Raw genomic sequence first — 16,467 nt, forward strand, 5'->3', positions numbered from 1 at the left:
TCTAATTTTCACGATTTTTCAAAAATAGCAGATCTACAAGCTCGCAGCGCGGCACTCGGTGCCGCGCTGTGAGCTTGTATATCTGCTATTTTTCAATAGTTAAAGCATAAAATAATGACACACTATAATGTGTACCCATTCTAAATGCGTTAAAACGGCGACCAAATTTGGGGGCGGAGCGGGGGAGTTTACACACGTACACCACGGACAACAATAAGCACTATGAGAGCAGAGGAACAAGTGGTGGTGCGGTGTAGGACGTAGATACACACACACACACACACACACACATACATGGAGGAGGGCGTGGTCTTCTATCAACAGCCAGCAGCATTGAAAAAGCAGAGGACGGAAGTTATAGGAGTTTAAGCATTGCTCGCTCACAGCTCCCTTTATTGCTGTGTTACTACAGAATAAGACATGTGACTACTGTACCTGCCTACGCTAGGTTTGGTTAAACATGGGACCGGTTAAGTTCAAAACGGCAATCCGTAACTTTTGTTTTGTGATTTATTTATTTTTTTACAATATAACCTAACTCAGTGTTTCTCAAACTTTTTAAATTTCAAGGTCTCCACTTAACTCTGACAGTGTACAAATGGAACCAAATGGACTCGAACGGGTCCATTTGGTTCCATTTGTACACTGTCAGAGTTACAGACTTGTAAGGGTCAATTTAGACCCCTATAAAGGAACCTAGAGATTCCCTGAAATCCACTTTGAGAACCACTGACCTAACACAACTGTGTGTGTTGTAGTGGGTCTACCTGGCTCATCTATTCAGAAACTTATATTCTGTATTCGGTTGTGTAGGGCCACTTCTAGTTGACAAGTGTTACCACACGAAGATCAAAACGCAGTATATCACGGGGAAAACCAGGTTTGGAGTCCCCCAGGTGAAAGTTAAGGATTGCAGCTTTAATATTTAGACTCCATCACATGCAGGGTGTCGCTCGAGGAAAATAACGGATCTACGAGCTTGTAGTTCCACAAGCGCCACCGTGGTGTGACGGAGCACCGAGGCTTTAGTCTTCCTGTCTGGAACAGATGACTGGCTCACTGCTCTGGAGAGGTATATTCAAGGACATTTAAATCGATAGGATTTCACATTTAGGTAACAGTTCTTTTTTCTTTTCTTTTTTTCCCCCCGAGGAGAACAAAAAAATCAAAACAAAACGAAACGAAATAAAAACGGCCACCAGACTTTTTGAACTGTACACTCAGGTCTTCTTCCCGTAATAAATATATACAGTACATGTCCCTGGTCAAGTCCAGGCAACAAAAAAACAATTGCGGGGACAAAGTGAGTTGTGGTGTTTTTTTTGTTTGTTTGTTTTTTTTGCTCGTTGACACTTCTTGTTATCTTCAGAACAAATATATACGGAATCCCACTTTGAGAAACTCTCGGGAGAAAAGAAGCCCCCGTTATTCTTGTGAATTAAGAGCCAGCAGCAACTATACTTTAGTGAAGACATCGCGAGAGGGGGGGCTGAGGAGGCGTCCATCATTTACAGCATGACCACAGACCATTTAAACAACAAAAAAAGAAAATCATTACTGTACATAGTATTTCTTATATATTTTAAATTAATCTGCATCATTTTTATATTTATACTAATAACCAAGTTTTGCATTTCTTGTTTAATTTTTTTGTTTTGTTTAGTTTTTATTAATTAACGTCCCGGGGGAGGGGGTTGGTGGGGGTGGGGTTCCAAGAGTGAGAGAGAGGCGAGTCTCTGACTGTCCTGCCTCTTCCGATCTCTGCCCCCCTCCGTTTCCCCCACAGCCTCAGTTCCAGTCGCGCTCTTGTGTCGCCATCGATGCAACCTCCTCCCCGACGTTTTGCCGCAGGGGGGACGGGACGGGGCGGGTGGACCGGTTACCACCCACCGGGCGAACGCCCCTTCCGAACGCTTCAATCAGACCTTGGCCTCCAGCATCTCCAGGAAGAGTTTGTGCATGGGCACTTTGCCCTGCACCTTGATGCTGTAAAAGTGCTGCACGGCCTTGGTGGCCGTCTGCCGCAGCAGGGGCAGCGTCATGAGCAGCTTGCCGGCCCGCCGCGGGTCCTCCTGGTGCTGGCTGCTCTCGTAGTCCTGCAAGGCCTCGTGGAGGGCGTCCTGGAGCTTCTGCACGGCCTCCATGTCCTCTATGTGCATGGAGTCTGTTGGAGGGGAGAAGGAGAAACAACCGCGTTAGAAACTCTTATAAATTAACTTAAATCTTTTTTTTTTTTTTTTCTCAAACTTTCAAATTTCAAGGTCTCCCCTTAACTCTGACAGTATACAAATGGAACCAAATGGTCCCTAACGGGTCCATTTGGTTCCATTTGTATACTGTCAGGGTTACAGACTTGTAAGGGTAAATTTCGACCCTCTAAACAATGTGTGAAGGGGCGCCCGCTGGCCTACTGGTCCAGGCACATATCACTTAGGCATTGACACATAGGCATGGATGCCTGGCGGCGTTGGCGGTTCGATTCCCGATCCAGACGACCTTTGCCGCGTGTCACTCCTCATTTCTCCCCCCATTTCCTGTCAGTCTACTGTCCTATCAATATAAAGGCTAATCTTTAAAAAATGTGTGGAAATAGCAGGAAGCTGATCTACAAGCTCATGCCATTTTCATTCTTTTTTTTCCTTAATTTTCACAAAAAGAATTCTGAATATTTTTTAACAAAACCTTTTGCACAATTTTAGACAATATCGTCTTTAATGACATGGCCAAAACAGGGATGCCAGGTTGAAAGTGATTTTAAATACAGTATATCCTGTGCTGCAATACCAGAGGACAAATTCACAGTCGGTTTCAAAAACGCGAAACATAAATGTCACTCGGGGAGAAATGGGGCCCAAAGTGGTGAATGTGCACGTGATGTGCGGTACTTTAGCGGGAATGAAATGTAAAATGTTTTTTTTTTTTTTCTAAAACAAAATTTAATCTCACTACTCGATTGACCTTCAGTTATGTCAGTGAAGTCAGCTAGGGGACACATTTCAGCATAACTCAGATCCTGACCAGATACATAGAGGATACATAATTATGTTTAGAAAAGTCATTTTCAATGTTGAAATATATAACAAAAATTCAAATAATTTGGTCTGTTTTCCCTATTGGTTTTATAATTAAGTAAATGGGGCCTAAATGGTTAGAAAAACAGAACATCGAGAGGTAATATCTTACTGCCCTTTGATTATTTATTTTTCTGTCTGGTGAACTGGGTGGTGGGATATTCATGTGGCCTTTGACCAACGAGACTGAAAATCAATGTTATCCTCCAAGCAACAATAGAATGAATAGAAGCCGCTCCCCGCTGAATGAGTACACATTAAACACCCCAGTGTTCCCAAGGACAGCTCCCACACAGATTGTTTTTCTTTTGAACAAAAAAAAGAAAGAAAATCCTCCATTAGAGAATTGGATGGCATAAATAAGCTCCACAACACTTCCTTCCTATTAATGTCATCCTTATTTCCTCTGAGGAAATCGTTTGTTTTGTTGTCGGGTAGAAACCTCGTATCTCCATATTGAAACTTTTCCCATTTTCTTTTAATTCGTGTCCTATAAGCTCACCACACGTTTTCAGTTTTGGATATACAAGGTTTCCACCCGCATTGGCATTAGAAAACAAAACGCAAAAAAATAAACCAACAACAACTAATATTTGACTATGATATTATGAAGCTTAACTAGCTACAAAATACATCCACAAATCCTGGGTGTATTTGTGTATTATGCATATTTGGTAAATATTTGAATTCATTTGTGCATTCGAAACTCGCCAAATAAAGGCCTTGTCTCACTTTGCTATAATTGATGACTTAATTTAACTGTAGACGTATAATGCAGTGAATACTGGATATACCTGAGAGTATTCATCCACGTTTTACTCAAACACGTGTGTATGTAAACATCTGTTTGAAGTAAACTTTTTTCCATGATAGATTACAACTATTCTCTGCCCCAGTTAATCTGAGAGAATTCTGTCTCCCTCTCTCTCCCTGTCTGTCTCTATAGCTGTCTGTCTGTCTGTCTCTCTCTTTCTCTCTCTCTCTCTCTCTCTGTACAGTAAGTACAAAAGTAAAAAAATAGTGGAAATAGCCGATCTACAAGCTCACAACACGTTGTTCCACTATCAGTGTTCTTTTTTAAGTATAAAGTTGTCAAATATGTCAGTAATTTCTTTGTATGTTTAGGTTATGTGTCATATCTACCATGTGCAACTCCAAAGCCTAAAAGCCAAACAGAAATGTAATTGTCAAAGACGAAAAACACAATTAAATCGATATTATTTGAGTGACAATTAATCGTCATGTAAAATGTCATAATCGTGACAGCCCTAGTATTGAATTGTTGTCTGTCTGTAACATCGTTCTGCTGTGCCACAGTTTCACACTGTTCCTACTGTACAGCAGTCACAACTCATTTTCTCAATTTCTCTCTCTGTCTCTCTCTCTCTCTCTCTCTCTCTCTCTCTCTCTCTCTCTCTCTCTCTCTCTCTCCTTGCGTGCGGGTCCCCGTGTCTCTCCTTGCGTATATACGGCTCTCTCCCAGGGGTAGTCTGGGGGGGTCGCGGTTTCTCTCACCGGTTAACCGGGGGTGTCTGGCACTCCCAGAGGCTGGCGTGTCATTGGCTGCCTGACTGGTCTCACCTTGGCGGGTGCATATTTCACCACGCGGGACAATAAAAGGCAAAACAGATTTCAGACTTCGTCCCAAATTCATTGACTGGAACAACTGTATTCCCAAGACCTTGAGACATTTCTCACTCTGACGCTTTTCAAATCCACAGCGGTAAAATGAAGTAGGTCGTTTTGGAAAGTGAATTGTGTGTGTGTGTGTGCGTGTGTGTGTGCGTGAGTTGGTGGGTGTGGGGGGATAGAATAAAAAGGGGGTAAAAAAAAGTCAGTGGTGGCCCTGTCGAGCATGTGATGTGACATAATTATCTCCTAGCTTGTTTCACAGCGGAACAGGCTGACTGGTATGTGGAGCAATAGTACAGTACAGTACCACTCTCTCTCACACCTGGTTTGTTGTCAAACCAAGGCGCGGCAACAACACGGTTACATGGGGTGAAAAAAAAGACACATTTCTTGTTTGCTTCTTGATTAATGTGTATGACATAAGTAGGAGAATTTCAGGTCATGTTACACGCACGCGCTTTGAGCGCTGAAATTGAACCCCTCCATAATTGAATGCTGTGTGTGTGTGTGTGTGTGTGTGTGTGTGTGTGTGTGTGTGTGTGTGTGTGTGTGTGTGTGTGTGTGTGTGTGTGTGTGTGTGTGTGTGTGTGTGTGTGTGTGTGTGTGTGTGTGTGTGTGTGTGTGTGTGTGTGTGTGGTGATGGAGACAGAGGGAGACAAATATAATGTCATTGTCGGGTGGAAACCTTGCATGTCCAAAACCGTTTGTTTTGTGTTTATCATTTTTAAAATGATTTAAACTAGTGAAAACAGCCGATCTACAAGCACACACCGCCTTGTGTGCTTGTAGATCGGCTGTTTTCACTACTTTTGTGCGATGGCCTTGTATGATGAAGCAATGCTTTACTTTGCAAAACAATGTACAAATTTGAAACGTGGAGATACAGGGTTTCTGCCCGACAGCGACGATAAAGGGGAGAAAGGCGTGCAGGGACAGCCCGTCAGTGTGTTAAGGAAAAGCAGAGCGAGAAGGAGGGAGAGAGGGAGAGAGAGAGAGAGAGATATAGGGAGCAATCAGCGTGTAGCCTTTGGAGGGGATGGGCTTAAAAAAACAACTTTGAAGAAACAATTTCCTTGCAATCCATCAGAGGGCCCGCGTCGATCCGATTGATAAACTGCTAATTACAAAATCAATCGCTATGAATTTTCACAGCTGTCAGACAGAGGGGCTCCCGGGAGAGTGATCTCGCAGAGACCTTGTTCTAGCGTTCCGGGACCACCCAGCCTCCCCCACCTCCCCTCTTGATCCCCCCTCGCTCTCTCTCAGTGGCGTCCGTTCAGAAAAAGCTAAGGTATGGCAACATGACTGATGTCTTGCATGCGCGTGAACACTAGTCATGTTGCCATACCTTAGCAACAGGCATGATACATTTATTTTAAGAAGTACATTTTATTTTTCCCCCTCATTTCTACGGTTTCTTGTGCTGGATATGGCAGACTGGAACGGTTGTTCAAGTGCAGCTAAACTTGGCATGTTAGTAAACGTGCCACAATTAACAATAATGCATTGCACCTGTGCAGCCGACCTGCGTAACCTGGGCATATACCATCTTGTCAAGATGGGGAGAATACAAGTGTGGAGAATATAATTATAATACCTTGTTAAAGTGACCAATTTGTTAAACTTTGCATTTGTAATTATTTTACTTGTAATTTAACAACATAATAACCAGCACAGATAGACAAAGAGACATTCATGGATTTATATTTAAAAGTACCGGTAACTTTTATTTTCCCCCTGGACCCAGGGTATGGCAGCTGCATACCCCTGCCATACCCAATTGACGCCCCTGCTCTCTCTCTCTCTCTCTCTCTCTCTCTCCCTGAACCCCATCGCTCTCCTCCTGCCTGTCTCCCTCCCGAAGCCGCCGCCGCCGCCTCCCCCCTTTCCAAAGCTCTGCCGTCTGAAAGCAAAGCCCCACCATCAGCATTTTCATTTTTCAGCCGGGGACACAGAAAAAAAAAAAAGAAGCGAGAGAAAGCCGCTCGGTGACCCAGCCGCGCATTGATCAGAGAGGGACAAGCCGTGCCTCCTCAAAAGCAGTCTGTCGATAGCCACGTGCCGTCTCCGCATTGGAACAAACGAGGCCTATCACTCCCTGATACCCATTCCATTCGACTTAACACATTTTATTGACAGCCCCCGTGCTCCTAATGAAATGCTAAATTTATCTCCCCGTGGCTGCTGTGCCCCGAAGCTACTGTTAGAGAGAGAGAGAGAGAGAGAGAGAGAGAGAGAGAGAGAGAGAGAGAGAGAGAGAGAAATACCACAACATGGAAGGCATTCAATTAAAAACAGCTGACTTCCATCCGTACGCTGGCCTTATCTTCTCTCCATCTCTGTGTCTCAGGCTCCCTACCTAAAGGTTACTCTCAAAAACTCCTGAAAAAGCTAACAAAATGTCACTTTAGAAACTATGCTAGCTGATGCTTTTACACCCAGTGTGTGACTGTGTGTTGTTTTGGCACACACAAGACAGTGGTGTAAAGAGTACGCAAATGTAGTAAATAATAACAATGTGGCATACGCTAAGTTGCACTACATTGTCTAAAAATTATCAAATTACATATTATGGAAGTATTGTTTTTTTTTTTTTTTTTGGTGCATAGGGTTGTTCTATCTTCATTCAGTTGCAGTATAATCTTAAATGATTTGTTACTTAAGGATTTCAGGTAAAGAATAATGAGAAATTGTGAATCACTATGTGAAATACATTTTTAGAACACTCACTCTTTAACATAAAATATTAAATGGAACCAAATTAACGCAAACAAGCAAACAAAGAATATAAAAACTATTTCAACTGTAGAGCACTGTGAATTTTTAGTAGGCATTTCAGCCCCTTGATGTTTCCTGGCTATTGGCCTTAGTGTACACTTGTGTAATTAACAGATACATTCAAGCCAGTAATGCGATTTAATGTATTTAAAAAAAAATGTGTTTCAAAATGTCCATCGATACAATATTATCTCAACATTAGGAAGCATTTGAAGTACAGAAAGTATTTAAACACAAAACCTACTTTAAAAGTACAAATAAATTGTGCATCTATGCACCTTTCTATTTGGAGTGTTGTTTTATAACATTACTGTCTAATTTACCCGTTCTAAATTCACAAAACAAAATCGTAAATGTAAGATGGTGTAATATATATAATTGTTCACCACCACAAAAATCCCCTCACTCAAATGTCATGTGATTTGTTCCCATAAGAAACCCTAACAGCGTGGTACAACATGAGGTATAATTTTACCGCTACAGTAATCCCCAGACACTCACACACATGCATGCTCTGTGGGGCATGTTGCTGATCTACACCAGTGGTTCTCAACCTGTGGGTCGGGACCCCCAGGGTGGTCCCCAAATTATTTTGTGGGGTCCCCAGATGATTAAGTTAATGTGCAACACTGTTTTCTCACTCAACAGTAAACAAACCAACATAAGGTTTAAGAGGGTATCTGCATGTTTCTAAAGTTACAGTTTAAGGACTTTAAAGCCCTTTCTAGTACCTCTGGTCAAACATTGGTAAAATTGTCATATATTAGAGGCTGAAATATATTAGAGGCTGAAAATAGAAGATCTACATGCTCACAACGCCCGTTGTGAGCATGTAGATCTGCTATTTTCACAATGGAATAGATCGAGTCAAACTAAATGTAATGCCAACTCCTACATTTCCAAGTGCTCGTCAGGGTGGGGGGTCCCCAGTTAAAATATGATTATTTTGGGGGTCACGGCATGAAAAGGTTGAGGACCACTGGTCTACACTACCGCGACGGATGCCCTCACCTGAGTTGGCGAGCGCGATGGCCTTGAGGGTGACAAACTCCTCCTTCTCCACCTTGAGCTTCTTGTACTTGCGGACCAGCTGCAGTATGGACACGTAGAGGTCCAGCAGGCCCGTCAGCCGCGAGTGCTCCTCGTCCATAATGTAGTCCTCGGCATAGACCAGCTCGTCCTCGTAGGGCAGCGAGCGGAACACGATGCTCAGGATGAGGATCTCCATCCAGGCGCTCTGCAGGAGACTCATCTGGTCTCCCAGGGACAGGTTGGAGAAGCCTGCGAGATGACATAGGGGTGGTGATATGGTGATAAATATCGTTGAGACGATATGATATCTCGACGATATGCCTTTTCGGAGATGTCATATATAACGTGATACAATGAGGGAGCCTTATAAAAAATCCTGTTGAATTGTTAATACAGAGATTCATTGCAGAATTCATTTAAACCTGCATTTTGGTCTAAATCAGTGGTTCTCAAACGTTGAAATGTTGAGGTCTCCCGTTAACTCTGGCAGTATACAAATGATTCATTAGTATACTGCCTGAGTTACATACATGAAAGGCTCAATTTAGACCTCCCAAAAGGAACCTAGAGGGTCCCTGGACCCCACTCTTTGAGGACCACTGGTCTAAATGGTCTTTACTCCTTTTTCGTTTAGTTTTTGTTACCTTGTAGTGGTTGTGCTGTTAAGTAATAACCACAAAACCAACATGAAAATAAATCGTGATAAGATCGTTTATCATGATACAGCTTGGAAAATTGTTGTGATATTGTATTTTTCCATATCGCCCACACCTAAGATGACAGCAGCACGGGACACCATGAGTACTGTGGCCAAGTCAGCTTATTATAGAAGCCACTTTGGGCTTTCCTGTGAAGTCGCTTGTAAATATTGGTGGTTGTTAGTTTTTGGGGGGGGCTTGTTTCTAAAGTGCAGTTGCTGATTTGGGCTTGCTTTGTGATGATGTTTAAATTTGTGGTTCTCATGTTGTCAAGGACCCCCCAAGTGGATATGTATTTGTCCGAGGGCCCTCCCCAATCTGAAAATATTTTGTGGCAGGGACCCCCATACAACATTTGTGTATTTAAAATGGCAACAAATCTTTAAATGGCATTCATAAAATCGGCATCCTAAAATGTGCTCGCAAGTATACTGTAGTAATACAAGTGTGTGTGTGTGTGTGTGTGTGTGTGTGTGTGTGTGTGTGTGTGTGTGTGTGTGTGTGTGTGTGTGTGTGTGTGTGTGTGTGTGTGTGTGTGTGTGTGTGTGTGTGTGTGTGTGTGTGTGTGTGTGTGTGTGTGTGTGCGTGCGCGTGCGTGTGCGTGCGTGTGTGTGTGTGTGATCGCACATGACCGATGTCCTTGAAATGATCTCGGACTGAACTGAAATGGCACGAACCAACATATCATCACTGTCGGGCAGAAACCTCGTATCTCCAAGTTTCAAATGTGTAAAGTTTGTTTCTTTTTTGCAAAGCCCTACTTCATCACACAAGTGTCGTGCAAAAGTAGTGAAAATAGCCGTTCTACAAGCACACAATGCCTCGCAGCCTTTAACCCCCCCAAGAGTTGACCAGCAAAACAAACAAGGTGTCAGAGAGCATACCAGCGGTGGCACGTGTTGTAGCGCGGGGCGGGGGGTGTTTAATTTTAAATGCGCTGTTGTGGAAGGTCCTCCTTGAGGACTGGGTGTCACTAGAGCACTTGTGTGGGCTTTACTCTACTATGTGAGGACAGTGGAGCGGTGCAAAAGGTCCCGATGACACAAAGCCCCGTGGTCACCCCTTGTTTCCTGTCACACTACTACTGGTGTGAGGGGGGATTAGCGCCGTTTAGCACGGCCTCATTGGAGGGGTTGAGGACATGACACGCGCCCGTTGCCGCGCAGGGGAAGGTGACACGCACACACACACGCGCGCGCGCACACAGGACACCCAGACATGCATGGATACACAAACCCGTGGGTGTGTGTTTTGTGTGTTTGCAATCGTATATCGTCGTTGTCGGGTGGAAACCTTGTATGTCCAAGACCGTTCATTTTGTATTTATCATTTTAAAAATGAACTAAACTAGTGAAAACAGCAGATCTACAAGCACACAACGCCTCGCACCGCGAGGCGTTGCGTGCTTGCAGATCGACTGTTTTCACTACTTTCGTGCGACAGCCTTGTATGATGAAGCAGGGCTTTACTTGGTGAAAAAACGTACAAATGTGAAACTTGGAGATACAAGGTTTCTGCCCGACAGTGACGATATACACATATAAACATGAACAGACGCTCTGACATACAAACTGAAGCGCGCGCACACACACACACACACACACACACACACACACACACACACACACACACACACACACACACACACACACACACACACACGCACACGCACACACAGTGGGTTCACGTGGTTCATCCCCAGCCCGGAGGACCCGCTGAAAAACCCTGTGCCCTCCATTCTAAAACAGCAGCTGAAATTGACTGGTTCGTATCAAACCTCCACTCTCAACCGCCCACCCCCACCCCCACCCCCTCCAGGACAACTCTACAATATGCTAAGAATAGAACGTTAAACAAAACAGAACCCCCGTATCCGTCCCAAGACGAGCTGAGGGGAAATTCAAACAAATTAAAAAAGGGGGGAAAAGTGAAAAGCGAATGTGGTGAAAGAGCTCGAGAGGGAGAGAGGGAGAGAGAGAGAAAGTGGAGCAGATAGACAGATAGCCATCTCATCCCCTTTTTTTCTCTGGTACTACCCTTCAGCTGTCAATAAAATGCGTGAAGCCCCCTCCCCCTGCCCGCCCCCCCTCCGTGCAGAGAGTGGAGGTGCTGTGTGTGTGTGTGCCCGCGGGCGTCCCATTCTGACAGCATATTAGCCCCTTCAGCTCGACTCCCTGATTAAAATGATTGCTTTTACAAGTTTGCCCCCGCGTGGCGCGGCTCTCCTGCCGTGCTGTGATTAAGAGGCGATAGATTACAGTATTGACCAGGGCCGCGCTCGCCACGCCTCGCCATCCATGTTTACTCTTAAATATAAATGATCTCATTGAGGCCCAGTCGCCGGCCCGATGTTAATCTCCCTCGCGCCTGACACCCCACAAACACATACGTGCGCGCACGCGCTCACACACGTTTTAGCGAACTGACCGCGCCGGCCGAGAGAGAGGAGTGATGAGGAAGAAGAAGAAAAAGACGCAGGACCGAGGAAAAAGAGAGAGATTGGCAGATCAAGAGAGATGGGGAAAGAGAGGGAGAGAACGAAGAAGAGAAAGAGAAGAGGGGGTACCTTTGTGTTCAATTTCTCTTATCGTGGTGATGACCACGGGAGGGGAAGAGCTGGAGGATACATTAATTAACAGATTGCAATCAGAATGTGAGGGCCTTCACATTGTGAAGGGGAATCAATAGTCGGTAGAATGGAGTGCTCTGATCACACACTGTGGTTGCTGCTGCCGCCGGACCGGCCGGCCCTGCTGCTTACCAGTACTCATATTTTGTATTTAAGTAAAAGTATCAATACTGCACTGTAGATGTACTCTGTTAAAAGTAAATGTCCAGAATTCAAAATGTATTTGAGTAAAAGTATGAAAGTATTTGCATTGAAATGTACTGTACTTAAAGTACCAAAAGTAAAAGTACTAAATGTTTGAAAATAGCAGATCTACAGCTCACAACGCATCGCATCGCGACACGTTGTGAGCTTGTAGATCGGTTATTTTCAAATAGCCACGGTATAAAATAGGGCTAAAGTGGGTTAATGTGTGTTTTATAATATTATAATTTATACCTGCAAAGTAACTAATAACTAAAGTTTTCAAATAAATGTAGTGGAGTAAAAGTACAGTATTTGAATTCAAGAAGTAGAGGAGTAGAAGTAAAAAGTATTGGAAATTGGAAATACTGAAGTAAAGTACAAATACCTAAAAATTTTACTTATGTTTTGTTACTTTACACGACTGGTGCTTACAGGGGTTCTGAAGGAACGTCCAGCCCAGATTCCACCCGAAAACGACAATGGGCAAACTGCCCGAAGCACTCAAAACATTTGACCGTTTTCACTTTTCAGTGGAGGCAATTCATGGGTTGCATTTGTAGTCCTAAATGGCCATGTTGAGGACCAACACAGGTTTTTCAATTTGTCTGATTGGCATACTGTAGAACTAATGTTCTTTGCCAATCAGAACACCTGTGTTGGTCCTCAACATGGCTGGTGTAGAACTACAAATGCAACCCATGAATAAGCCATATTTTGCAAGGCATAACATCTTCAGTTGTATAATTTCCCTGTCGGCAATCTGGACAGAACTGTGTGGAGTTTGCATGTTCTCCCCGTGTCTCCTAGGGTAGATACCCTCACAAAAACATGCAGTAATCCTGTTCTCTATAATGCCTCCCCCTGGCTAGCCGGGGCGCCTGATGGAGGGGAAAGGAACTGGTTGGAATAACGTGTTCCTTTCCACGCGCTACGTCCAAACCGGGGAAATCCCCACTGTCAGGTGAAAAGAAGCCACTTGGACTACTCATGCATAGAAGAGGGAGAGCAGAGCCCCAGGATTACATTAGCAATTGGCACTGGGTGAAAATGGGTTACAAAATCACGGGACAAAAATTATATTAAAAAAATCTGGACAGAATGGACTGGCCAAAAGGGGAAATTGCCTTTCAAGCATGGCCGCGGTGGTGTTGACTATCTGGTTGGCATCACAGTCGCAGACAAAGCTTTGTCGAGCCTTTTATTGCCAAGGAGGACTTGAGGCGGAACTAAAGCACCGCTCCCATTGTGACGGCTCCCTGTGAAGGCCTTGTTGAGGGCTTGTTGGTGCTCCTTTCCAGTTTACTCCCATACAGCAGACACCCCTCAGCCATATGTGCACACACACACACACACACACACACACACACACACACACACACACACACACACACACACACACACACACACACACACACACACACACACACAGCAGAGCACAGCAATTACCTTCAGGGGTGTCACAAGGGGGGGGGGTGGGACTGAGTTACTAGGGCCCAATGTGGAGGTGGATCTGCTATTTTTTGAAAAGTCGTGAAAATGTGTGCACATCTTTGAATATATGTATTCTTTTAAGCAAACATTTATAACTCAAAGTTTGCTTCTGGGGGGTCTCTGGCTGGAACTAAATATTTTGAGATGTGGGTCCGAGGCCATATACATAGCCTATCATTTTGGGGGTCCTTCACATGAAAAAGTTTGAGCACCACTGACATAGAAACATTTTTGAATTTGAAATATTCAAAGACTTGCAAAAATCTTTTTCAACAACAGCATATTAACAAGCTCGCATACCGGTATATCTGCTATTTTTCAATAGTTAAAAGCACAAAATAATGCGTAATAATGCGTTCCCGGTCTAAATGGGTTACACCCCCTCCCCCTATGAAGAACATTCATGGGGGGATTCCCGCAGTGAATCCTTGTACCCAGGGCCCAGAACTTGGTGCGACACCCCTGATTACCTTTGCCGCTAAAAAGTCGGTGAATTTAATCCCGGTGTTGTGAGAAAGGAAGAGGCGGTGTTTTCTCCCCCCTTTGCTCCATCTCCCCTCTCTCTTCAGGGCCTAAATTATCGCTCCAAATGGGATCTCGTGTCGCTGCCTCGCCTTTTTCCACTCAATTTAATCGAGTAATGAAGTGACTTCCCGACTCCGCAGGTCATGCGGCGCTCAGGCCGGCCGCGCTCTCTGAAGGCGGCCCCGGTTAAGTGCCCGTCGGAGTGGGTGATTTCCCTCTAATGAAATATCAATATTTACATCTTCATTTCCAGCCCACATGCCATGGCGGGGGTTTGACCAAACATGACACAATATTGACCAAATCGGAGTGGCCTGTCCACGCACTTGAAGAGGCCCTTTCCCTCCTCAATGCCCCAAGCAAGCGCACTGGGAAGATCTGACACTGAAAGGCTTGTAAGCATGACTACATAACAGGCAGAACACAACAACAATGTACATTTTCCCCAGTGGCGTCAGTTCAGAAAAAGCTAAGGTATGGCAACATGACTGGTGTCTTGCACGCGCGCCTTAGCAACAGGCATGATGCATTTATTTTAAGAAGTATATTTTATTTTTTCCTCCGTTTCTACGGTTTCTTTGGCAGCCTTGACAGTTGTTCAAGTGCAGCTAAACACAAAGGGGCTCATTTCCTATTGGGCCCCCTAGAAAAGGAGGCGGTACTTTTTGGGAGGCTATATGGTGGAACCATGTGGTAAAGTGGTACTAAAATTGCCTCGAATGGATTGACTCTACATGGTTCTCATTGAGGTACCATGCTAATCTTCTCTGTATTGTTCCAATTTTAGCCCAAAGACAGCGCCCCGTTGCCAACAAAGGGCATTTTGGTATTGCATCTGAAATGGCTTGGAACAGACAGAACATGAAATTTAAATATCCGAGTGGTTGTTTAGGCTAAAACCTGTATAAAACCGTATTATGGACCAATATTTTTATGAAATATATATTTTGAAAAGCATGGTGGGGCCCCTTTAAGCACCCTTCTCTGGGGAAATTCACACGTCTCCTAAAAAAAACACCCCCAACTAAAAAGCATTTTCAACACCGTTTCGAAGATGCAATCTTCTCCTGTACTGTACGTGCACATTGCTGAAATACGAGTCCGATCCGCGACACGAAACAACGTCGACGAATAAATACGCGACAAGATAACACAACATTACACAGCAGCAGCACCACAGCACCGACCGACCGCCGTGTAACTACTTCTAATAATTCATGGCCTCGCAATTTGAAAACAAGACCCGTAAAGACCAACTCGGGAGCCAAAAAAAAAAAAAAAATCCACATCCTCTCCTGCCTTTTTATCTCCCTAAAAAGCCCTTGGCTGTAGGAAGAGAGATGAGGGGAGAGAGGGGGGGAGGCGAGACCACCAGACCCCCACAGACGGCTCGTTCCGAAAAAAAAAAAAAAACCCTCACGCAGATTAATCAGCACGCCATTTCATCTGCCAGGAGCGCGGGACGGACGGGGGCCCCCCAAAATGAAATGTTGGAGATTTCTGTTGAAGCCGGAGTTCATATTCTATTAATTTATTATTGTTTCCCTCTCCCGGAGGGCCATTAGCGCGGGTAATAAAAAGAGATGTAATTACGAGGCACGGCGGCCCCCCTCCAGCTGCAGAGCCAATCGTAACTCACCCTCAATCAGACAGAGCAGACAAGAGGGAGGGAGGGAGGGGGAGAGAGAGAGGGAGGAAGATGGAGGAGAAAGAGAGGAGGAGATATGGGGCCAGAGGAGAGAGAGATAACGGAGAGAGAGAGAGAGGGAGCAGAGAGAGAGGTTGGGGAAAGGGGCGGGAGGAGGGGGAAGGAGGAGAAAGAGCCCATATCGTTGTCGGGTGGAAACCTTGTATGTCCAAAAACCATTCGTTTTCTATCGATCGTTTAAAAAATGATTTAAACTAGTGAAAACAGCCGTTCTACAAGCACACAGCGCCTCGTGCCGCGAGGCGTTGTGTGCTTGTAGATCGGCTGTTTTCACTACTTTTGTGCGACGTCCTTGTGCGATGAAGCAGGGCTTTATACTTTGCGAAAGAACGTCCACATTTGAAACTTGGGGGATACGAGGTTTCCAGCCGACAATGACGATGATATGTAATATCGTCGTGAGACGGTTGGCAAAAATAGGCGACCGCGAGCTTGTAGATCGGCATTTTTTTGGGGGCGATTTTCAGAATAATGGTTATGGTTATTATGACGTGTCCCCAAAATAGGGAGGCCAGGTTGAAAGTGGTAAAAGCAGAGCGGAAACAGACAGCGGGAGAGAGAGAGAGTGAGTGAGTGAAGGGGAGAGAGAGGGAGAGAGTAATTGTGGCTGGACAGGGGCTGATCTATCATGGCTTGCTATCAGAAGGACAAGCGGGCCCTGAAGACTTGTGCCCAGAGGCAATCTCACCCAGGCCCGAGCCAAGTGCTCTCCAGGCT

General features: G+C 44.7%; 1 protein-coding gene across 7 annotated transcripts in view; it reads right to left on the minus strand.

The window, feature by feature from the left end:
- Window positions 1-1,919: 1,919 nt before the first annotated feature.
- The window catches only part of esrrb (estrogen-related receptor beta), a gene marked incomplete at both ends in the record, with an annotated part of 86,779 nt that continues 72,231 nt past the window's right edge, over window positions 1,920-16,467 (minus strand). For all 7 annotated transcript variants that reach the window (XM_080750596.1, XM_080750595.1, XM_080750594.1 and 4 more), the window contains 2 exons: window positions 1,920-2,164; window positions 8,493-8,762. In XM_080750596.1, coding sequence (XP_080606722.1) covers window positions 1,920-2,164; window positions 8,493-8,762 — 515 coding nt within the window. The remainder of the gene's footprint in view (window positions 2,165-8,492; window positions 8,763-16,467) is intronic.

This window comes from Nannobrachium achirus, assembly GCF_963921795.1.
Source record: "Nannobrachium achirus genome assembly, chromosome: 20".
Classification (NCBI taxonomy): domain Eukaryota; kingdom Metazoa; phylum Chordata; class Actinopteri; order Myctophiformes; family Myctophidae; genus Nannobrachium; species Nannobrachium achirus.